This window comes from Ciconia boyciana, chromosome 10, assembly GCF_034638445.1.
Source record: "Ciconia boyciana chromosome 10, ASM3463844v1, whole genome shotgun sequence".
Classification (NCBI taxonomy): Eukaryota; Metazoa; Chordata; class Aves; order Ciconiiformes; family Ciconiidae; genus Ciconia; species Ciconia boyciana.
This window is the reverse complement of record NC_132943.1, coordinates 8839811-8864682: the sequence shown is the minus strand read 5'-3', so window position 1 is coordinate 8864682 and position 24872 is coordinate 8839811. Positions and strand designations below refer to the sequence as shown.

The 24872-nt window shown below is 41.7% G+C and overlaps 1 protein-coding gene and 2 long non-coding RNA genes across 18 annotated transcripts in view; 1 reads left to right on the top strand and 2 right to left on the bottom strand.

Annotated features, from left to right (window-relative positions):
- NCKAP5 (NCK associated protein 5) overlaps positions 1–24872 on the bottom strand; it is a 400045-nt gene that overhangs the window by 206130 nt on the left and 169043 nt on the right. For 2 of the 12 annotated variants that reach the window (XM_072873980.1, XM_072873984.1), the window contains exon 1: positions 14897–15039. In XM_072873980.1, the coding sequence (XP_072730081.1) occupies positions 14897–14941 (45 nt within the window). In that variant the 5' untranslated portion in view covers positions 14942–15039. Of the gene's footprint in view, positions 1–14896; positions 15952–22850; positions 22915–24872 lie in introns of those variants that run through there. The other 10 variants (XM_072873979.1, XM_072873981.1, XR_012044260.1 and 7 more) reach the window with 9 other exon arrangements.
- LOC140657248 (uncharacterized) lies at positions 10160–11910 on the bottom strand. Its single transcript, XR_012044267.1, has 3 exons — positions 11781–11910; positions 10366–10579; positions 10160–10281 (listed from the first exon to the last, which is right to left on the bottom strand). It is a non-coding gene; the product is annotated as an uncharacterized lncRNA (long non-coding RNA).
- Positions 14371–19631, top strand: LOC140657247 (uncharacterized). 5 transcript variants are annotated; one of them, XR_012044265.1, is made up of 6 exons: positions 14371–14528; positions 14679–14723; positions 15573–15750; positions 15849–16933; positions 18746–18820; positions 19330–19631. It is a non-coding gene; the product is annotated as an uncharacterized lncRNA (long non-coding RNA). The 5 variants fall into 5 exon arrangements; XR_012044262.1 differs by lacking the exon at positions 19330–19631 and having other exon boundaries at positions 15849–15974; positions 16762–16933; positions 18746–19036; XR_012044261.1 differs by lacking the exon at positions 19330–19631 and having other exon boundaries at positions 18746–19036.

Here is a 24872-nt window from a genome sequence, read left to right as displayed (position 1 = left end):
TTCCTGTATGAATAGGAAGACTGCCCACAGGATAGCTGCACAGCAATAACACCATCAGCCTTCATTCATGTGCTTCTTCACAAGAATTTACCAGCAACCTTTAGGTGCTTCTGCCATTTCTTGCAGAAAGCAGATCTGCTTTCAGCCAGATCACAAACATTAAACAGTGTAGAAGGGGAAAAAAGAGAACACCCGCACTTGGAAAGTTTTCAGTCTGCAGGACACAAAACATGTATACTACACACAGAAAGTAGCTCCCAGCAGTAGTGATCTCGTCTGCAAGAAAAGAGAACTACATTTTTATTCAAACCCAGAAAAGCCATAATGAAGTGTCGCAAGAGAGAAGTGAGCCTAACATACGGAAACGCCAGGATTAGAGAGACACTTTTTTTTTTGTCTCCTGGAAGCAGATAACACATCCCTGAATTCTCCAGAAATTTTGCATTGTCATAACCCCCTTTATAAGCCCCTGTGTGCTAAACCCACTTTATTCCTATGAAAAATAAAGGTGTGCGAAAGGAAATGAACTAGCCATAAATGATTCAAGGTTTTATAGTGAGTATAAGCTTACTGGAAAGGGATACAATTAGCATGCCATGTGAAGAAAAGGTTAAATAAAAAAAGCAAGTATCATGTGAAATAAATCAGTATGTTTTAACATCAGAAAAATCACTGCCATCTTCCAATGAAGTTATGTGTTCCCACTTGCCAATTCGTCTTCAATCGCAGCTTCTTCTCTCCATAAGCTCTGCTCAAACTATTTTCCCCGCTTCCTCTCCTTGCCTTCTGCAGCACAGCTATAACCTTCTCCTCTTAGAAGTATAACCCTTACTTCACTCTTGCTTCCCTCTTTCAGCCTCTCCAGATAGCCTGACTTTCATCACATTGCCCTGTCAAATCTCCAACTTTCCAAATATGCAAAAATTTTATGTGAACAAACTAGAGTGAAAGACAGGGTTAGCAAACTCCATCAATACTTTCGTGCAAGTACTGGAATATTTTAACACTCGAACAAATACTGTTTGCAATTACTTTTTCATGAACATTTCAGCAATCGAGTTTCACTAGCTGCTCATTATGCTCATGAGCCAGCGTTTGCACTTCAACAAGTTCCTTTTTGTGTAGCTGTAGAAACGTTCGTGTCAAAATGTTTCATTTCTCATCCAGGCAGGGATACATACCACACATTAACTCGTCTTCTCAAAGTTAGGGAAGGAATCCAATTTGAGACACTCATGATCAAAACAAAACGCATGAAAACTATTTATGGCTAGACTGAAAATAGTGCATGTACTTGACAGAAAAATCTGAATCACTCCTCAGCACTCCATGAAGAGACCAAGAGACAACGCTTATTTTCAGAGTTACTGGTTAATAGCCATGCTCTCAGTCTAAGGACTGACCCAGGGAAGCCATGCAACAAGTGTCTCCTAAGGGGTGTTCAACTGTTTATGTCTCCTTTAATTCACTTGGAATGCGTCACAAATGTCAGGACCTGGTTCTTTTACATTCTACCAAACTGCAAACATCTCCTCTCTTGAATGACCCCTGATGCTGCGACAGCCAGCAGAAAATGCAGAAGTGATAAAACATGAAAGCAGACATGGCGGGTGGCAGCCACGGGAGGCAGATGGCAGTGCATGGTGCTGCGGGGCTGGGAGCTACACAACGGGCCCTTCGTTTCTGGCCAGAGGTTTACACCCAGCACACAGAGCGAACATGTGGCACCTTAAGGTTTTGTATGGAGAGGCTGCCTTCTTACTGTTTTTCCTTTCTGGGCTATCTCGCTGTCAACTTTAAATTTAGACATGGACGACACTTAAGCCTTCCAAGTCAGGGACTTGCAGTTTAACTCCTTTACCTGCCATTGCAAATAAAATCAGCAGGTGTCTCGTTTGAATGACGGGACAGACACTATGACAATACCTTCTCAGGGACTTCTGTCTCCCAGGGTCAAGCATTTGACTAACTCAAGTAGATTTCTTATTCCAAACCCTCTATTCTCATCCCACCCTTTTTTGCTGGACCTCTTTGACTCCCCTCCTCAGTGCTGACCATCTTGCACCCTCGGTGTTAAAACTGCTTTGTTGACAGCTCATTCCTCCTTGCCTCTCCACCAAAAAACATTTCCCCCTACCCCTCCATAACATGTCACCTTAATAATCTTACTTTTTCTTCATGTCCCTAGGTCAGATGTATTGTGTGTCTGTGGCTGCTGGCAGCAGGGGGCTGCGGGGCCTCTGTGAGGAGAGGTCAGGGATGTCCCCTGCTGGACACAGCCGGTTCCAGCCAGTTCCAGCCAGCTCTGCCACGGCCCCACCGCAGGGCACGGCTGAGCCTGTCAGCGACACCACTGGTGCCTCTGAGAAAATGTATTTAAGAAAGGGCAAAACGCCACAGAAACAGTGAGGAAAAAAGTCTGAGAAACAGCCCAGCGAGTGCCCAAGTCTGAGGAGAAGGAGAGGGAGGAGGCACTCCTGGCACTGGGGTGGGTATTTCCCTGCAGCCCGTGGAGGGACCATGGGGGATATTTCCTGAAGGACTGCAGGCTGTGGAGAGCCCACGCTGGAGCAGGTTTATCCTGAAGGACTGCAGCCCGTGGAAGGACCCACACTGGAGCAGGGGAAAGGTGTGTGGAGGAAGGTGCAGCAGAGAGGGACTGTCATGGACTGACCTCACCCCCATCCCCCTGCACCGCTCAGCGGGGGAAGCTGGGGAGTCAAACTCCCCAAACTGCACTTTGGAAAGTGTTGTTTTAAATTTGTCTTTGTTTTACATTATCCACATCGAGTTTAATTGGCAATAAATTAAATTCATCTTCCCCAAGCCAAGTTTGTTTTGCCTGTGAGGGTAAATGGTAAGTGGTCTCCATGTCTTTATCTTGACCCATGAGCTTTTTCATCTTATTTTCTCCCCCAGTCCTGTTGAGGAGGGGAAGTGAGAGAGCAGCTGGGTGGGCGCCAGGCAGACAGCCAAGGTCAACCCACCACACCAGAGTATTTTATTTTTAACTTTTTAATTTTTCTTTCATAGAAAATTCATACTACTCCTTTGATTGATAATGTTATCTATATGTTAAACAAAAATGTGGCTGTGCATCAAGACTTAAAACTACAGATAATTGCAAGTGAAAAATTAAAGGGATTCAGTACACACGCCATACATACTATACAGGGTGTTGCCACTCATAAGGAAGCCAGCCCAACATCTACAAAGGAATTGGTCCCTCCTTTTTCTCTTTAGCTGATGTTTGAGTCTTATGAAAAGCAATTCTTAAGAACGGCTAGGTATAACTGGATTGATTCATTCAAATATCAAAAATGTCTTAAAAGGGGCACAAATGTAATCTCTTCTCATCTTTAAGGTTACCTTGTAAGTAGTGAAAAGGGCTACTGCTGAAATAGAACTAAGATTCTTCTGTATTCTTGAATTTGTTCTCTGCTTCCCCAGTGCATTGTAAGAAGGGTTTTACTATGGTACTACTAATTATGCTAACACGGGAACACTATTTTGCCAAAAAAAGTCTACATGAGAATATTTAACACAGGCTTAATGTTGCTCAAAATCAGGATAATAACCTTCACATTATTTTTTTAACAACTATTTTAAAGCATTTGCTAAAGAGGGTCACAATTTCCGTGTAATTAATATTGATTTCAAACAGATTAATTTAAATGAGGAGAAGAAAGAATACAAAATTTTTTGTTTACAGTTTGAAGTACCATTAAGTCATTGCTAACCTAAACTGAGTATTTCTGTATTTATTTTTAGTGCATTTTCTGATGCTACACATCTGATAACCTTGCCATAAAAGTAATAATTTAATAGAATAGTAGCCTGGTCTGTAACACAACATCCTACAAGCCAGAGAGAATCAACTGGCCACAAAAGTAGACACCACCAGCACAAATGTAGACAACGATGACAGAATTAAGCAAACAAATAGTAACTACTAGAAGGACATTAAAATCAATTTTTCTAGCAAGTCAATGCCCAGTAATGTTATGAATAACTATGCATATTCAAAGTACTCAAAACCACTATTTTATCACCCTTGTATGCCACTTTTGAAAGACTGCTACAGGCAGGAGCCACGGAACGGCCTGGGATAAGGGATGAGAGAGGGATGGTGAAACAGTTCTATTTTTCAAGAATTAATTATGAAATACTAATTGAAATAGAAGCTGGAATTTGCAACTTGGTCTCCCAGTTGGTTACTTTAACAAAGTAACTCATTTTTTCCGATGCAATGAATATTTAATTCCCTCAACGTAATGCATGGTGATCAAATGGTATTTGTTCAAGTGCCACAGAGTATACCTGAGCCCCAGCTGCCCACGGCCCAAGCTGTTGGTTGAAGGTGAGTACAACTGTTCTCTATGTTATAGATATCTTATGAGAGCTTGTTTTTGGGTCCTGCAGAAAATCAGGTCAAGGAGTCCGAGGTGGTTCACCCTCTTACACAGAAGGTGGGTGAAATCTCTTTGGTGTGGTCACCTCCAGAGGCAGATGGACCTGCTTGTCACCCCCCAGGCTTTCCTGGGGCTCCCACGTAAGGCAGGAGTCCTCCCTCCAAACTCCCCTTGTGCAACATGGTCCCAAACCCAGCACACTGTCTGTCTAAACTTATTTCACTCACAGATGACAGGAAAGAAATGTGGTTACAAGAACAGAGAGCAGGTAGCATTTTTTACTTCATCATAAATTGCACCAGGTATTGTATTTTCGTTCAAATTAAAATGAGTCAAACTTCAGAGTGTCCTTTGTTTGCTCCTCATTGATCGTTGTTAAACCAAATGTTTCTCATTCTGTAATCAATACTTCTCTGCAAAAATAAACCGAGGCACTGACAAACAACTTTGCAGAACATTGCAGCGTTCCTTGTAGTGGACTTTGACAGCATGAAAAACACTATCCCAAAGAGTGGGGAAAAAAAGAAGTGCATTGCTTATTGTGCTTATTACAATTTTTACAGGCTGCTTACAGCTGAATCATTTTACTGTAACAAGAGTTTATTAAATTAGCCAGCTATTGAAACCAGAGCTTTCTGACAGTAGCAGTTAATATGCCTTTGTTCCTCGTTACTGTTTCCAGCAATACTGGGAATACTGACGAACACCCTTAAACACTCAAAGCTTTCCCAGGGATGAAGTTATAGGTGTTTTTAAGGCACAGTGAAGCATTAAGATATAAACAGTAATGACTTAAGCACTTGGAGGGTTCATGGAGGGAGAGGTAGCTTTATTTCCACATCTCTTCGAAATAAGAAAGTTAAGGGTGAAGTTGTGTGGCTGCTTTGTAATGAAAATGAATTACCCTTTCACCTGATACAGATTTGTACTACAGAGGCTAAAGAAGAAATTTCCTTGATTTATATTAGGCCTTTACTTTTTTCCCCCAATTGTTTTATGATGTAATCATTTTTCCTAAACTTATTCCTGCTAGAGCTCTGCAACAGCAAGATATAAATAGGATAAAAAGCAGTATCCTAATTTTAGGCTAGTATCTTCTAGCTTTTTCATTCCAGTAAGAAAAAATGATGATTCTTTAGAATAGGATTCTGCTCCCAAAATGACAGGCTGCCCAAATAAACCAGGAAAATCTAATTGACACTAAATAATTTGTATTAGCATTTTCTAAAACTGCTTTGAAAACAGTTAAAGTAAATAATTTGAAGCAAATAATTTATTTTCCAATATGAAATTTTAATATGCTAATATATCTCTCTCTTTGGCCTCATATCAGAGTAGCACATGTATCCTGTGACTACCAGATGTAAACTTCAAGCTTTGCTTGGCTCTAAGATGAATAATAAGATAGGAAGTGTTTATTATTATTAGTGATATTTTAGTGACAGTAGTTTACACACTTTATATTCTTGGGTGATAACACTGCTCCAGAGCAATTCAAGTAAATTAGAAACTCTTTCTTGGTGTAGTTACTCCTGCTGAATAAAATAAGATGCTAGCTTTCATTGTGCACTAGCTCAAAATTGCCACCATGTGGCAGGACAGCAACTTAATTTAGCATTATTTATACTGCGCTGATACGATTTTAATTGCATCTGTACAACACAATAACTGCTGTGCTGAACCTCCTTTATCATTGCAAGCCTATAATTAATCTGAATTAGGCAGGCTATTACACAAGCAGTACTGTATATATAGTTGGAGTTGTGACAACATTTATTTTACAGAAAAAAAATAACTAAATAATTCATAAAACCTTTCAGCACAGAGCTAGATGGCTAGCAGTACTGTCTGCCCATCACTTTCAACAGCTATGGTGTACGGCCAGCCCTCTGAGAGGGAGCTCTTACTGCCCAGCAGGTAATTCTGTGAAACACGCAACAACAGGCCACACAAAATTGGAGTCACCTTTAAAAAAAAAAATAAATACCAAAAAACCCTCACTCGTAGTCTTCCAGATACTAATAAACTTGAGTCAGCTACGTGGAACTCTTTTGGCACCTTTCCTGGAGACTCACCTACAGACACAGTGGTTATACACAATCCATGACAGCAAGATATGTGCAGGCATGCTTTCTGCAGGTGAAACATCTGCATCCCCAGTCGCCATCATTCCCTCGACTTCTTAAACGTCATCTCTGTATCGTACTTTCAATGTTGAATGAAGGCAAGCAACACATATTTTGATAATCCTGTCTCCCTAATAAAACAAATGCTATTCATTCAAATTCACAATTGATAGCCCAATTTCAAAGAGTCATACTGATCTTCACTTCTTAGCATAACTGATTTTTTCATTTTAGACATTATTTCCTTACATGGGGAGGGGTGTAGAGAGAATACTCTTAGTGAACTTGAAAGTCCCACATAGTCAGATCATGGATTCTTTTTAAATTATTAATCTTAAAATGATTAACACTTTTAAAAAATGAATTTGTAAATGTAATTGAGCTTCTAATAGCTTCTACAGACAGTAATTAAAGAAATCTCATTTCTCTAAATTAAACATAATGAAATGTTTTTCAAGATCAAATAAAAACTTGGAAACAATATTAAGACAGACATAATTCGTATGAATACCTAGTATTCAGAAGTGTGAGGAAAAAACCTCTGTCAATACCAAAATGAGAAACAGTGGAATTAATAAGTAATATAATGTAATTTTTTTTTTCCCCTGAAACATCTTAGATTATAATGGCTAATTATAATTCCAAGCCCTTTGCTACATGCTTTTTTTGTAAGGTGACTTGCATTACATTAAGATGTCTGACCGAGCATAAAGGTGTTTGTTTTTTACACCAGGTATATATGATTTTTCTTATTAGAAACAAAGTTTTATAACCAATGTAACTTGTTTACAATGAGCCTTTATTAATTCAGTTGCAAACAAGCAAAAATCCCCCATCTGTGCCAGTTTATGTTTGATTCAAGAAAATTTATAACAATGGTGTTTGAACCATAGAACAGCGCAAAAGAGTGTGTGTAGACAACTTGCAAGAGAATACAGCCAACCCACCTGGGCCAGCAAATCGTCAATTATTTGATTCACCTACAATTTTCTATCAGATCTGCAATTCTTGAACACTTCCTAAAGGGATATCAATGTAGCAATGTATGAAACACAGAAGGTAAGGCTGTCTGGTGAAACAAAAGCTCCTGGTCACAGAAATACAACTGAGGTTTTGCAATATGATTTTTTCATCAGAGCAAAACGTAATCTTTGAATAAATAGAAGTCACACTGAAACATTAAGTAGTAACACAGTTACAGCCTGCATTTATACACCTAAAGACTTCACAGACTTGAAGAGCTACATCTGTAGAGTTGAATGCTTTACTGATCACTGACTGCAAGTGTCTCAGTCACACTCTAGTAGATTTATTTAAATAAACAAGCCATGGGACTGAACTCCCCACCCACAGCACAACGATTAGGAATAAATGAACCCAGGTGATTTAGAAAAGGGTACAGGTTCAAATGCTTTACCCCATGGGATGTTGCCTATATTCAGTAATCAGAAATTCCACCTTGGATCAGAAGAGAAGTCTCAAGAATTTTTGTTTCCCATAAAGGCGGTTGATCTGCAGCAAATCGACCATTCCAAAGCAACAAAAATAACATTAAAAAAAAAATCACAACTCAAAACCACAAACTAACCCTAATACTATGCACACAGGAGAAGGGCACACTAACAGTATGGCATTCCATGGAAGCAGCTTGCTCTAGGTACACTTTTACCCTTCATGGTGGTAACACTGCAAATTATTAGGACATACTTCATGATCTTCCCTGCCTAAACATCTCTCTCCTGTTTAACAGCATGTCTAAGACTTTCAAACTGACTCTGACTTGCAGTGAGGGCCGGAAGATAAGATCAAAGTTCTCTCAAGTGCATTACATGCTCTTTGGACTTTTTGTGACCTACAGCAATGCTTTCAAAACAACTGTGTGCTGTATAGGTGCATCAGATGGCTCTAGGCCATATGATTTAGGGTGGTTTCCACATTTGCACTTGCTCAGATTACATTTAATTTTTGATATGGCATGGTTTTGTTTTATAGTTAAGTAATAGATATTTGCTGTCAGTTTGGATGAAATTCCAGCCTAGGCATAGACTTGAAGAGGGAAGAGATTCCTTGAGCTCTGTAAACCAGTGTAGTGCCACAGCTGATAACTCTTTCAAAATTTAAGAAAGATTTTCAAAGGGGGTTTTAAAAGGCAGGCAGTTTCCAGATCTTGTCTGCATTGTTTAGAGTGTCTATAAAAGATAATTCCATGAACTATGGCAGCCAGCAGTCAGTTCAGACTCAGAAGATTTTATTCGAGTTCCTTTTAACCAGGTAACAATATTTTGATAAGCCCCTATGTAAACATTACTGCAAACCAGTATTTTTGGCATACTTGCAAATGGCTATGAAGTCTACACAGAGTGGGGAGAAAGAAGCCACGAATTTGTAGTCATGCCAGACTTTGATTTCTGAAACACTGATGCCTATCCATCTAAGGGACTTGCTACAGTGGAATAGTGCCCCACCAGAAATAAAGCATAGTCTGTAGAAAGGTTACAAGACAAGGAACAGGTAAAAAGACAATGAAAGGTGACATGTCACCCAAGCTACACTGTTTGTACCTGGTATTGATTTTAACCTATGGAATTCATATGAAGCAATACGGTATCTGCAGTATTTATTCCTGTGCTTTCCAAAGTATGCAAGGAAGGGACACAGCCCAGAGTACCAGTGACAAGGAGGGCCCAGCCACAAGGTTTCTTCTAGAACCAGCTGTAATGGTAGAAGAGGTCACTGCCCCAGTTTGATCACTCCTGAGGTCACCAGCCTTTCAAATCAGCAGAGAATTGCTTGAGGCTCAGGGTGGGGTACGAGGCAGCTGGTTTAGCTGAACCCACCACCAGACGTGCTTTGAAGTAACCTGGCGGGCTGTGCAATGAAGCAGAAGATGGAGCACTAGCATAATCCCCACCCACTCTGCTGTGGTGACAGTAACCCCCAGCAGGGAGACCGTGACATCCTAAATGACTCTTCCTTATCTGCAATGCCTGTGTGCCTGCGCCCAAAGCGAATGGGTTTTCTCCTCTGTAACTGACCAACGTGTTCTTTAGATGATATAAATGGTTTCTCTTCTAAAGGACTGGATGGTCACAGAACAAACGGGCATGTGGCTGAATCAAGCGTTTCCCACTTGGATCTGTATTAGTGAGATAGGAGTTAGGCAGCAGGACACACATAGGATAAGCATTAGAAAAAAACCCACACTTCTAAGAGTTTTATTTGGCTTTACGGATTGGCCAGTGGAACTCCGCTTCGTTGCTCCAGGGACCTCTGAGATTTACTCACAAGCTAGGAGTAGCACGTGTTTCTTGCCCTGATGCTGGGGAGAGTTAGGGCTTCTTCACTTTCTGGACTTCTCATGAATGTATTTGTATTTCCTGCTAATAAATAAGGTATCGAGAAGTTAACTGAAATAGAAGTAAGGCTAAACAAAAATTGGGAGGATGGAAGAAGTAGAACTTAATCATGCCAGTCGCAGGAAGTGGCTCAGAACAGTCTTCAGTGCCACCAGACCCCCACAGATCTGGGATGTGCCGGTATTTTAAGTTTTCACACACACACTTCTATTTGCCTTTCTCAGCTGACACACTCAACACCTCCGGCATCACTGCTTTGCTGCTAGCTACCTTTCCATACAGCATTTCTTTTTCCCAGGCTCTTTACAGTATTGCTCATGAACATGTCAGATCTTATTACAATTTTTCTGTGTTTGCTTGTAGAATCCATTTATGGTTGGTAAGTAACTGCAAAAAAAGATACTTTATTTACTCAGCTGTTCCTTGCATGTATTCCAGAGTCCTATCACTTTAGTTTTCTGACAAATGTACCTCTTTATCATATTCACTCCTTTATCACTGCAGGCACTGCTACAGGCAATAGGGAAATGCGGTGAGTTTTTTGTCGGCTGGCGCGTCTTCAACAGTATTTTTAACAGAGATGCCACTGCAAAATCTTTATTAGTGCTGATGATGCACACATGCAGAAGAACTGGCTCAACTTTCAGGGGCCAGATTGAGTTTGCACGCCTGGTACCTGGGAGAACTTGAAAAAATAAAATTACAAGTTTGCGTGTTGTTTTTAATTCATTCACTGGCCAACTGGAGTAACTGAAAGACTGTATCTCCACCTCACACCATTTTGCAGTATCACTTTTCAGTAACAGGTTCACTTGAATGTCTGTTCATGTTTCTAGAGACCAAATTCAGCTCAACTCTAAGCGCCAGCCAGACTCTCCTCCGTTAGTCCCCTTTCCTTACTAGAACAAGTAGGCTAGATACACTTCTACAGCAGAAGAACAAAAACACATATAAAAACTCTAACACTTATTTCTCTGGTCTTCATTTCTACGTTTATCTTTTTATATAGCATATAACTGGTTTGTTGTATCTAACCATAGTTTATTCTAATCTACAAATTGCATGTAGTCACGTACACGTCTCATTTAAGACGTGACTGAAAAAAATCTGCTGGGTTTTTTTTTCAGCTTAACAGCAAGTGTTGACAATTACAAGTGTTAGTTTGATTTTCTTGAAGAGAAAAATATGTTTCTTTTTCTCCAGAAAATACCAACTACTAAAACCAAAGAGCGCAGCTCCCCTCTCTTCTGCCTCCTCCACCTTCAGCACTAGTTGAAAAAAATCCGACAGAAGTAGTTGCAGATATTAGTCTGAAAAGAAGTTCTGTTCCTGGACAATAAATCACATAATCACCTAATTAACATGCAGGGCTTTCCACGTGCATTCTCTACCGCACAGAGCCCTAGAATAGGAGTCAGGGAAGTCGTTCTAAATTTTTGGTACATTTTGGCCAGCACACCAAGGTTGCACATCACTTCCACGTGGTTTCCTCGTCTTTCACAGTGGCAGATGCTCTGTAAAAGCAAGAGAGTGAACCCCCTGCTCTGGAGCAGGACAGCTCAGCAACGCTTTAGAGAATTCCTGGATTGCGGCCATACCAGTTTGTCTGTCCACTGGGTACAAGGAGTATGAAGAGTGGGTTAGCAAACTCTTTGTAATTATATAGTTTTTAAGCTTTGGCAAGAAGGACATTTTGCTGTGCATCTGCAGAACAGGAAATCTGCTCTTCACTAGTGCTTCTGTGGACTGCTGTAATATATTACTACAACAAACAACTTCCTATCACTCACTCAAGACATCAATTTTGGTATCAAATTCAATACAGGTGAAATATGAACAATCTTTGTCTAAATGGGGCTGAAAAGAAACACCCTAGGTGCACTGACCATGCAAGCAGAGTTGGGTTCGTGGGAATCCGGGTGCTCAGTGTTTAGTTCAACTCTTCAGCTGTTGTGGGGGTAGGGAACAAACCCTGTCGAGTACTGCTGGTCCTGCCCCTGCTCGTGCATCTAGATGTAAGTCAGTAGCTACATGAAAAGAACAAAGCTAAGAAAACTTTCTCCTTCCCATCTCTGTTAGATTAAACACATTTCCAGAAGCTGATATTCTTGTTTCCTGGGGGTTCACAAGGATATTTCTGCTAACCTGCGTATGTTCCTTCTAAAGCTCTTCCTTTTGAAATGTGTTAGATTGCACGTATTCTTCACACCCCAACTTCCACTCGCCTCCTCCTACATTTTTCAGTTTGTGAACAGGTTTCCCTTATCAACTGATGGAAGATACAACTGCTGGAAACCTGCCTTTAGACTATCACAGCCGACAACTCTCGAAGTCTAGTTTTAGTATGAAATTATTTTTCAGCTTCTCATTTAAGGCATGTACTTTCCTATGATATCTCCTACATCACAAGTTTTCCCTTCTGAGGTGGTTCATTATCAACGACAGGCAAATCGTACGTAACATGAGATTTCCAACAACCTGGGAATTCTGACCGGCCCCTCTAGCGACAGCCATGGAAGAAGTTTCTTAAATGGAAAACTCTGCCAGTCACTGCCGCAGGGCACTTGTTAATAGATACTACCAGGAACGGGATGTTCCCAACAGACAATAATTTTTCTCCAGCACTCAGAAATCACTTCTAAATAAGCAGTGTCACCATGGATGCCGATCACAAATGTGCAGCATAAAGAGGTAATTACAAAATGACAGTCGTGTGGACTGCGCACACTGAGCCAAATCCCCTCTCGGTATTCATCCCAAGTCGCTGGGCTGTGATTATTCACAGTACATCAGCACCCCAGGCTCCAAACGGCTCTTGGCACTATTTAGATGCCCAGTAAGACCCTGCCTCTTCCCCAAAGAGTTCACTGCCTACACAGGCACTCAGACAAACAGCGGAAGAGTCAGAATAAAGCCTGGTTTACAAATGAGCAATTTAGATCAGAAATTAAATATTTTCCAAGATTATAAAGAAATTAGGTGGCAAAAGTAGTAACAGGCCTTGCAGGACACCAAAGTTAAAGACTATGACCCTTAATGAGTATAGTGAACAGGGGGTTTAAGCAGCTGGTTATTTAAAGTCACACAACAGGGTCCTGTGCAGAAAGCACAGCTTATCAGTACAGTTTGGAGAATAAGCGAAAGCCACTTCACAGCCAGGTAAGGTCCTGTATCAGGCCTGGTACTTTTATTAGTTTCCAGAATAACTACAGAGTGCATCATGCCAAGCGGTATGGAAATAACACAATCCAAACATCACAGTCATTCCCACAGTCTAGACAGTCTCCTCTCGCAGGACATGCAAGCAAGTCTGATCACCAGTTCCAGACTTGGAAAACTATGTCATGAGATCTTCATTATGAAAGATCCCGTAGAATATCAAAAGATACCTTATCACAATGCAAAGGACACAGAGCCAAAACAAACAGAAAGTATGTAAAAGCAAATTCCTGACAAAGCAAAAACGTAATTAAAGTTTAGGAGACTGGAGTAGGGAGGGAAAGAAAGGAAGAATCACAGTTGCTAGCTCAACTTATATGAATCTATACAAAGCAACATACGTTGAGTATAGGAAGACATTATTTCCTTACTGTGTTTTAATATTTCTTTTAAATCTTGAACAGAAGTTGCAGAGAGGGGAGTGATTATGCTATGCCAAGAGAAAAAAACCAACAAAGCAAATGGGGCTTAATGGCACAAAGAATATTGACAAGTTCAAATCTTGCTCGGATGAGTTGCGACTAGTTTTCAAGTCTACCTGCAAAGCACTCTGTGGCCAGAAATGGGCCAACAGTTTTTCCCAGTTTCTGCCATCTCTCTTTTATTCATCTCCAGCAGACTACTTTCTGTATACATATGTTTGGTCTTTGCCCAGAGGGAACTGGCCAAGACAACGGTACCTTATCATGCTATCTCGGTGCCATGGAGCTTCCGTTATGGATCAGGGCTCCATCGCACTAGATGCTGAACAATACTTGTTGCAGTAAAGTTTTTACTCTAACACGAGGCAATCTAAAGCACTGCTTGAGCTGACTCGTTCCAAGGGTCAGCACCAACTTCATGGCACAAGCTCCAAGAGCACTGCATTCATTTCAATAAATGGCCATTTAATGGAAGCAGCACAACTGAGCAATACTCCTGGTACATCAACTTTGTCCTTCCTTATACAGAAACTTTCTCCCCCTCCCTTTTCTGTCCCATTTGGGGAAAAAAAGGTCATTCTTCTGGACCCAGACAAAAAAAACCTTGGTTTGTGCAGGGACTAGTGCCACATATTGAAAAAAAAAAAAATCAGTAGAGTGATATTTAAGTTCACCTTTAGATGACAACGACAATGAAGAAATTAAAGACATACTTCCTGCCCAGCAGTGAAAATGCTCACCTACCCTGATTGGCTTGTTTAGACTGAGGTGAATTTGGGGAATCAGTATTTCTGCACCATCTCATCCTCTCTGCCTTGCTTTAGCCACACTTTACCACAGAAATCAGTAACGAGCCCAAATCACCATGAGGGCGACTATAATGCACCCCACAGAACCCCTGGAAGAGTTGATACAAATATAGAAATGACAGAAAAAGACTGGAATTGTTGCAATGCATATTGTGACCAGATTGGAATTAACTGACTCAAACCAGTAAGACAAGAGTTTTTCTTAGGTCTTACTAGTGGGCCTACAAGATTTAACAACAAAACCTGAAAATACTAGAAAAGAGGTTTATTTTTAAAAAATAAATATGAACAAAGTCTTAAGAAGATAAATAAATGGATTTTTCTGTGTTCCCAGAACTAACACTGTGAACAGACCTTTTAGATGGAAGTTACAGTGCTGGTAAGTACTATAAATTCTACACTAACTGTTTAACTACTGGCCACAAAAAAAACCCAACCCAAAATCTAGTGATTTCTTTTACTTGTAATATGCTAATTTCCCCAGTTACTTCAAGAAATAAGTTGCCAAGTATATCACAGCAGCTTCACTACTATTAATCTGTATAAATTTACCTTCCTAGTTTGCATAAAATTCAAATTGTTGGCCAGTGCATACATTCACCTTTCCTCTTCAGCGCCTCAGACGTTGTGACTAATTCTGTCCTAGCCGAGATCCCTTTCTTGCATGAGATAAAACCCGACTGTAAATGTTCTGCCTCTTCAGCCTGCAGATCGGTGGCTCTATTCAGGTCATCCTTGAAAAAATATTAATCCAGTGAGTGTGTGGCTTCCGCAAGTCACCTCCTGCCATTGCCTGGAGGAGCTTAGGATTGCAGAGCTTAACCTTTGATATGAAAATGGCTGCAATTCACTGTTATTAGTGCATGGGTGCATCACTCCCATTAGGCGGTGAGGTATTGCCTAGAGCAGGATACATCTGTTTCTAGTCATAAAGCAGGATTTGCTTCACGCTGAAGCCAACTGCCACTCCGATATTACATACACCCATAGATGCTATGAGACTGAATGTGCCCCTTCTGTACTTCAACGTCCCCTGCCTTTGTTATCTAATGTATAAATGGCCATTTCTACTTGAGGGCAATTTACTTGCTACAACATACTTTCTGCAGGTTGCCTCTGTTTTACTTTCAGACCTTATATAAATGCATTTTAATGTATTTTTTTCTGTGTTCAGTGATTCTTACATAATTCCATTTGAATCTTTTTTATGTCGACGAAATACTTGCAGGAACTTGTTGAAGAGACGGACCACTTTGGTGAGTTCCAGCTGAGAGGCAAAAGCTACTTCCACTCCTTTGGATATAGTAATTGTCTTCCTTACAGTGCGGGTGCCTACGACGACATCCTTGGCAAGCAGAGCAAGAAAACACCAAAACCGAGGATGCAGTAGCGCTGCCTTTGCAATGGCAAGTACCAAGAGCCCCTTCAAAGTCCTATGTATTTTAAAATACTGTGGCTAATACCTTCCAGCTCCACAAAACCTAAATCCCGGCCTCTTCCCCAGGGCCCTGGAGGTGGGTCTCGTTTCCCACGGCTGCAGCTCCCTCTCCTGGTGGAAAGCCAGAGCCAGGCATCTTCCCGGACGCGCTCGCATCACTTCTGCCACACTTTAAACAGCAATGGAATGAAAGTAAATTGATTTTAACACTTTATTGTGGAATTTGGGGAATAAACCGGACCGTGAAATTAATTAACCGGGAAAGAGTAACACAGGCTTTGAAAGGCAGACGGTTCTGGGCAGAGGCAATCAGGCTCTCGGTACTTCTGCTTCGGGAAGAGGGAGCAACCGGGTTGATGTTTTTCATTGGAAAATGGCTGTTGAAAAGTCTCAGCAATTTTAAGTCAGAAAGAATCCTTAGATTCACAAAAGCTGGAAAAATACAAAACCTGAAAATATCTACATATTTGCAAATTTGCAGCAAACAACAAAAAATACTCAGGACACGAGGTTTTATTTTAAAACCACTGAAGATAAAACTGCAAAGTTGTGAATGAGGACATTTGCCCTAATGAAGTGTGAACAATTAATGAGGTCCAGGAGCATTAAAGTAGGCTTGTAAAGAATTTCAATAATCATTATTGATGCTAACTACTACTAATGTCACTGAGTTTCTGTGAGGGCCACATGATTAAGTTTTTAAGAAAAAGGAGCTAGACAGCACGGCTAGCTGGGTATAAATACACAGCTTCCCAGAGAAGACAGCACGAGGTTCAGACTGCTGCTTTCCGGTTTGGGATGTGTAATATTCAAAGAGACGTTTTAAAACGGTGACTTTGCCTCTCTCTGCTACTTTCTAATTAAAGCACAGATAGATGTTTTCATAGGCCTAAGGACCCAGAAGTTGGGAAAGACAATTTAGCCTTTTGTATCTCATCTTTAACACTTCATTTATTACTAAATATCATCTATTTTTGAGTGACCCGGGTGCTTCTGCAACAACAGCCTTCCCAGCTGCTGGAGGCGACTGCAGAGATTCATCACGCCGGTGACACAAGTGCCTCCGCGCTAGTGGCGGTACATTGTGCTGCCATCTGTAAGACCCCAGCTCGAGAGCAACCTCAGGATTCCCCCTCCTCCACAAAAACAAGGTACATAGTGCAGATGTTAGGAGCTGGGCCCCTGAACATGATGACCATGCTCCTTTTCAGAGGGCTCCCTGCTAGCTGATTAATGGGGCAGCATTAATATCAGCTGTGGTGCTGACCACAGCCCCAGGATGGTGGCCCAAGACAGAGTGCCCTGGCAGTGCTGAGAGCCAGGAGAGGTAAACGCAGCTCCTGGGAGAGGTGCGGGAAAAATTACAATTTCCTACAGTCACGGGCTGCCGCTATAACTGTGCATTTCCAGCTTCCCACAAAAAAAGATGGAGATTTGAGTTTCTATTTTCAACTTCATCTCACTCAGCTCAACAAAGCATCGTCAAGCTGGGGTCTGATCTCCTCTTTCTTCTCGCCAAAAACTAGCACCCACACTATAAGTCTAAATTTGAGCAAAAGAGCAAACAACTAAAATTACATACAAAACACCCCAGAGTCTGGAAAAGCAGAGAACATGGTCAGACTTTCTACTGATTTTAATACGATTTCAATCAAGACCTTTTCTACACTTCAACACGTCTGTCTCCATGTGAACACTCCAGTTCAGCAGCGCGTGATGAGGAGAAGAGGCAGAGATCTTTTCAAAGCTGATTACATCACAACTTTGGTTTCAATCTGGAAAAAAGACTGGTTTGCACTTCCCGTGGTTTTGTAAGAGGCTGTTATGTATATCTAAACACATTACATTTAAGAAAGTTGTAACAAGCAGAAGCGACTCAGTTCCTAGTAATAATGGGATATCTTACTGACACTGCGATTTTTTTTCCTTTCCTTTTTACTTCTTCCACTCTTTATTTAAAAACTTGCAGTCTCTACTGTTTTACAGCAAAAACTGTTTGTAAAGCAAGAATTGTGCTGATCGCATCAAAACTCATTAATATAACTTGTTTTTCCATTATTAGCACCATCTGAGCCTGTTGAAAGCCTTAACCAGGGCTTTAATTTTTCCACAGAGAGCTTTAAATTAATTAGTGGTTTACATGCTAACAAAGAATCTGATACATTCATAAATCAATCTAACGCAGAAGGATTACCAGAGGGTGGAAACCTATTCAGTGGGGACCTCACATTCACTTAACATGGTGGGTTTTTAACAAAAGGGTGCAGGTGTGGAATAGACGGGTACCGGGAAGAGCCCATGATAATCACTTTGCATCACTTAAAGACACAGCAGGACACATGGTAAATCAGAGCCTAGGGCCCACCCTAAGTGAAACCCATGTAGATATAAAAGGCAGTATCATCCCACTTTAACCTTCACAGCTAAATTGCCAGACTGGTACAATTTCTTTTGTGTAGGTTACAGGCCACTGAACTAATGGAAAATAGAGTAGAATTAAAGGACTTGGATGCAGAAGTACAAACCAAAACTGTGTGACATGTATGTAAATAAAGGTATCAAATTAAAAATTTAACATTTTTTCTGGGTAATAATTAAATGAACCCAAGTTATTAAAATGACATAGTTGTGTACACTTTTGGTTCATTTTAGGTTTTTAATCTAGGTTTCTGCTAACACAACACTCACTCTGCCACAAGAACTCTGCCATGTAACTGTGGCACCATTTTTCTCATATTTTTCCTAACCTGGCACTGTTCACTGTTAAGAAAATTTCACAAAAAATGAACGTTTTCTTGGTCTTGTTCTGTGTCTTAAAGGTCCAAAGTCATGGACTTAAAAAAAAAAAAAAAAAAAAGACTTTGATGACTAAAGCAGTTTTCAGTCTTTACTATGTTTTGAAATAAACTTGTGCTTTATTTTGAAAGCTGCTCATTTTAATAATGGAATCTCTGTCACCACAGACACCTGCACAGTCTCCATCAAATGCTGTAAGAACTGTACGCATATGAAGTGATCATCTTTTCCTTGACAAAAAGGTAAAATATCCTTGATGAGTCAGAAGAAACATGACTAAGAAAATTGCGAACATGCACATTAAGAAATTAAAGACTATAACCAACAGGAAGAGCCACCCAACAATCCAGGCTCAGTGCTGCTGAAACTTTCAGTAGATAGACTGGCAGTAGAGTAATTGTGCATTTTGATAATGAATAATCAATATTTACTGATTGTGGTTCATAAAATAAAGAAACCTGAGCAATTGTCAGGTATTCACAGTCTGAATTTATTCAGTTCTCCTAATTCAAGTAATTTATAAATATATACTCACTCAATCCTATATATGAGGTATCAGATTTCCCACATAACCATATGGAAAAAACATATTACAGGTTATTTGTATGTTTTTGGTGATAAACATTTATCTTGAAATGCAGTATCTTCATTTAATCTTCTATAGTACCTTCCAGTAATTATCTACTTCCAGTAACAAATCAGTCACGAAAAATGTAACTCTGGTACATATTAAAAAACACATTTCTTACAGGGAGTGCTGTGGGGCAGACACACTGGTATTGCACGCAGTACGTACTGCCTGATCTTCAACCTCAGCTGAAGCCTCCTCTGAAAAATGCCTCCTCATAAACATTCAGTTCATCATCACACACCATATGTTATTTATACAGAAGTGCAAACCCATTTTTGAGCAAAGCTACCATAGCTTAAACAGCTTCTACAGCACATCAGCACATGCCCTGTTGGATTTATGTATGCGTCCGCCTCGCTGCAGCGGTTCCTGTGACGCTGAGCGAACCCGAGCACCAGGAGCCTTTCCCACCCATCGCTTCCAAAGACCACATGCAAAAAGGCAACAGCTGGTTGCAGGTTACGGCAAATGCTAACTGACAACCCCCCACGCAGGGAAGCAAATCCTAAATAGCATATTCTGCCCTTGATTTGTGCTGCGAAGGCAATAGGGAACAGTATCCACAGCTTTCTCATGTAGTGATCAAAAAGGTGCCAAATGGGAAGCAGGAAGGACAGGGCAAACCCACCTCACCACGTGTCCCTCCAGCACCCCGGTGGCAGGGCAGCATGCACGGGGACAGGGCACATGCTCCCTGCTCACCCTAAAAACAGGTGTGGGTTGACATAACGTGGTCACCTCTTACCCTCATGACCTATCTGTGACTGCAAAGCCCAAATAAAATGTATTTTTTGAAAAGACGCAAGAAATGCTAGTCCAGTATTAAACGAGGTGCCATTCTGCAAAAGGCTTGCGTGATGTTTTGCACAGTTCCCGGGACGCAGGGCAGCAGCGTGGCAGCATGGCTCCTCGTACTCTCCTCCCTGCTTCACACCTCGTGTAAGAAATGCTCTCCATGACACTAAGCGAGGTATTAAAGGTGGCATTAAAGGTGGCATGTGCTGTCACCTGTGCCCTTCCCAAATGAAGGAGTCAGTTCACCAAAAACCTTCGTGTCAATCTAAGTAGCACAACAAACAAAAAAGAAAAAGGGAGTAAGAAAAGGCGATTAGCTAATTAGTGATTAAATAAAGCTGTGGCCTGTCACTGCCTGCGTTGGCAGGTTGGCAGGGAGGCTGCGGGGGGTGCCATCCCTTTTATCCAGAGTCGCAGCTGGTGACAGCACGGCAAAACCCCTCGGGCACCCTGCAGCTGGCTGGTACCACTGCCCGGCATCCTCGCCGCCAGCCCCAGAGGACTCCGTGCTGTCCCCGGGGGGATGTCCATCACACCAAAAAAGAGCAGCACATGCAATTGGGTACCCTGTGGGCATGCTGCTGGCTGCCAGCACTTCTCCAGAGAAAGCCTTGCCGTTTGCCAAAGGCTTGCTTGCTCAGAATCCCTTGCCGAAATTTCACTGTGAATCTTTCTAAAGTATTTGCCCCGAAAGTGGTATGTGCTGCAGGCTCCTTGCTGCACACCCCGAGAAGGCAGCCTACACAAGTTACTTCATCCCTGGCCTTCCCTGTGTTCAAATACTCCATCTCCTCGACCCTTACTGCTCCTGTTATGCTCGCAGCCAAGCAAGTTCATTAATGTTAATTAATGACTGCTGTGTTTCATATTAAAGTCACCGGTTCTGAGCTTTGAGACACAAAGAAGTTTCCATATATCAACAGCTTCAAAGCAATTGTCTCTATGGGTGCACTCGTCCTCAGCCATAGTTGCAGGATAACTGTGGAAATCACCCCTTGGAGAAGAGGAGAAAAACTACCTTGGGGGAAGACTGCACGCCTGGAGAGCTACCTATCAGCTCCTAATGGGTTACAACACTCAGCCTCTCAACAAATTACACAAAATTACACTCTGGTTAGCAGGGCTACATGATTAATCCCACCAGCCCATAGTAAAAGGCACAAGAAGTGTCTGACCCTCATGAGATGAAGCCACAAGATGGGTGCATATACGAAAAGCATTACCAGGTCTAGAAGGTTAATCAATATTGCTCATTTCATAAAGTCTTGAATTATTCCACTAAGTATATTTTACACTCAATATATTATATTACATCTATGCCTCCAAGGGAAAGCTAGTTTAAAAAAATTAAAGGAAACATTTCAAATAAACAGCTCTCCAGATTTTGAAAATTGTTTACACTGAAAACTAAAATGCAACTGCAAATCCAACGCGTGATCTTTGCCATTCTTCCTCAGGCAAAATTCCTCCTGGAGGCAGCAGGAGTTTTATCTCAGTCACAGACTCTTGGATTATGGCTTAACCTGATAAAAGGCTGTTTCTCAGTTCCTACAGGACTTTGCCCCAATACGCACAAAACATTACCCACTGGCCAGTCTTCCCAACTGCTTAAACCCCATCTCAAAGTCTTCTGGTGGCCAACCCAGCCACGCTGCAGACCCACGGGCAGGCGTGTCAGGGGCACTGTTGGGATGGGAGAGGGCAGCGGCTCCCACAGCTGAGCTGGGCACGCAGCAGGGGCTCGGGGCAAATCAGCAATATCTGCCTGGGCAAACCCCACTCGTCTCCTTCCCTTCACTACCAGGCATTCAGACCCCCCAAAGGCCCCTGTCCCAGCAGAGCCCCCCACAAGGCACCACCAGCTCTTCTGGAGCCGTGTGTGGCCATGGCGAGAGCAATAGATTCATGGCAGGTTTTTCTAACCTGCCACTTACGTCCCTCCAAATCTCATTCCACTGTATTAATCACTAACAATGCTTTATAAAATGCACTCACTGGAGGCAGGTGGGATTTTAAGGACTCTGCACCACAGAGCTAACAGAGCATCCGCTCCCCAGCTTCTACAGCTTCTCGCCACTAAGTTAAACAAACTTTGGACCAAATTCTCTCACAGCCGACTATGCAGCTCGCTCAAATGAGTGGCAGTTTCACGAGTATGTTCAAGGGGACTGGTTTGGGTTTTAAGGTTTTTGAACGGTCTGCTTTATCAGATGGAAGCTTAAAGACATTTTATCTGAAGACAGGGACAAACAAACTCCTTAACAGATGGGAAGAGTTCCTTAGATATTAGGTAATTAAGCACACTCAGCACATGTTGGCTCCTAAAGAAAATTGTTTTGAAGAGATAAGGCACTCTATAAATTGAGATTTGCAGTTAACCAAAAATCTGCCATTTCAACTTTTGCTCACAAGCCTAATCTCATAAATTGCTACATGAAAAATGAAGATATAAGGAGCATCACATGATTTACAAAATTATCAGACTGAGTGTTTTTTAAGCTTCCATGCTTGTATTCTTCCATTTTTCTGCAGCTGGCTAAGATATAACAGGCAAGTAAATCTGCTGCATTTTGATCTGAAATTGCCTTTCCGTGCTTGCCTTTCTTCCAATTCCAGTAAGCACCATCAGCAGGGAAAAGGAAACAGCTTTTCTCTACTGCAGCTCTTCCAAGGAAGCCAAGATAGAGCCTTGAGTTTCCTCAGATTTATGAATACATCGTTGGCAACCCATCATTATGTCCAAGACAGCTTTAATGCTCCGGTGACCACCTTCAGCAAGACAAAATGCACCTAAGGCCTGAAGCAGTAAGACAAGAATTGCAAAGCAGCGAGTTGCCGCAGCTTACCATTGCTCCTTCACTCTTACTTTGTGCAACTTCTCGCTGCAGCCGAGCCACAGACAGCTTCTCCCTACGGAAAGAAAAGCATGTGAATAGCAGTTCATTTTTCACTGGCAGAGAGAACGCACCGCATCCCCATCGGGGTGCCATTCCTGCACATCGCTCGGGTAACCCTCCCGGCAGACCCTGCTCTCCTCGCCATGTTTCTCCGCAACATTTAGCGGCTGCGTTATTGTTTCATTTTGTGGCAGTTTGACAGAACTGTCAATAAATCAACTGAATCCAAACGTCATTTGCTCCACTCAAACAACAAAGCAGCGCATCACGCTGATGATATGGAAACAGACTCTGCAAATCAGAATGTGTTATTTATTTACCTACAGCCTTGCACATCAGCTTTATTCTGCACTATATTAACACAAGTTGGAAGGCTGTTAGATTATCAATAAATGTATGCATAAAAATGAAATTAAAAAAAATATCTGTTCTATTCCTAACCATACTGTGCTGCATTTTGTAACTACTGAATTATTAGGTTTGGTTTTTTTTTAATTAGCCTTTTTTCATATAAGATCCTTACCCTAACGTTTGGCTTTACTCAAGTAGCAATTAATTTGCTTAATTAAGGATTTGGCGATCACAACACACTTTCACCTGAAAAGTTGTAAGAAAGGAATGAAAGTAGGGGTTTAGCACACATAGAAACAGAAAGAGATTTTCACAGTGTATGGACTGGGAAAATGTAGCACGTACCAAGTATGTGAACTGCAAAACCTAGACAGTGGAAGATGGTGCAGGAACCGACCACTGCAGGAGGGGTATGGGAAGAGAAGAATTTGCTCTGGAAGCTCAGCAAAGCAGAAAATACTTTACAGAACAAGTGGGACTTAAGCAATCTACCATAATTTTAAAAGGATTTAAGAAAAACAAAGACATTTGTTCAAGTAGGCTATTTTTAAAGAAGAGTATCTATTTTTGAAAGAAAAGCACCCTGCAGAAACATCAGAGGAATTTATCAGCACATATGAAGAATTTATCAGTACCAACATAAATTTGCAGATGAATAAGTTATTAACAAAAGATGATCAGCTTTGAAAACTTCCAGCAAAAGGATTTTTAAATCAGAATATATCCATTGTCAAGTTTGAAATTTTCCATTTACTTGTGTTTTGCCCAGAAATTCTACTTGGTCTAATTGGAAAGAAAGACCTGAACCATCCCAGTGCAGCATCCTGGCACTTACCTGGGATATTTAAAATCTCTGCCCCTGTGACTACTTAGTATAATGCAAATGTAAGAGTGCCAGTGGCTCAGGCCTGCTGAGACGTGGCGGTGGGCAGGCAGTATCTGCCCTCGCGCAGCCACGCTGTTTGAGGGCCGGCGGGACCGGCACGCCGCCGGCCAAGGGCTCCAGCCACGAGTCCGCCAGCCGCACCGCCCAGTTTTCCCGAGACATTTTGAGTTCAGGAAAGAGAACCTTCCTGCTGTGCACTGCAGGGAAGTATACAATGTCTGGAAAATGCAGGGACGCATCTCCCAGCTCTCTCGCCGCAGAGAAGAGCAGGGGCTGGAAACTCCTGTCCCCCAAAATCCTGCAGAGGTGCCCAGCCGGGGCTGAGGGAGACCCGGTGGCCGGTGATCTCCCCAGGCTCTGTAGCCACTCCTGTCATTGACTGGGTCACTCTCATCCAGCATGAAAAGCTAAATGCTCTACAATATTTTATTCCTCATCTTGCAATAAAAGTAGCCTTTAAACCACTTCTGCGAGCCATTTCTCAGGAACTGTTTCTGTCGAGGAAGGAAGATCTGCACATACCTTCCTAATTACTGTGGGAATGACAGCACTCATGTCTCTCAGCCATAGCTCAACATATGCTTGGGTCACTAAACCAGTCCTCCCTCTCCGTTTCAGTAGAAGACATAGTATTTAAGTTAAGTCTCCCTAACAGTCACCTGCCCCGACACGCTTGCTGCACCCCCACAACACTCCCCGCGCAGCCGGCTGGTGGCACCTTGCAAGCACACTTA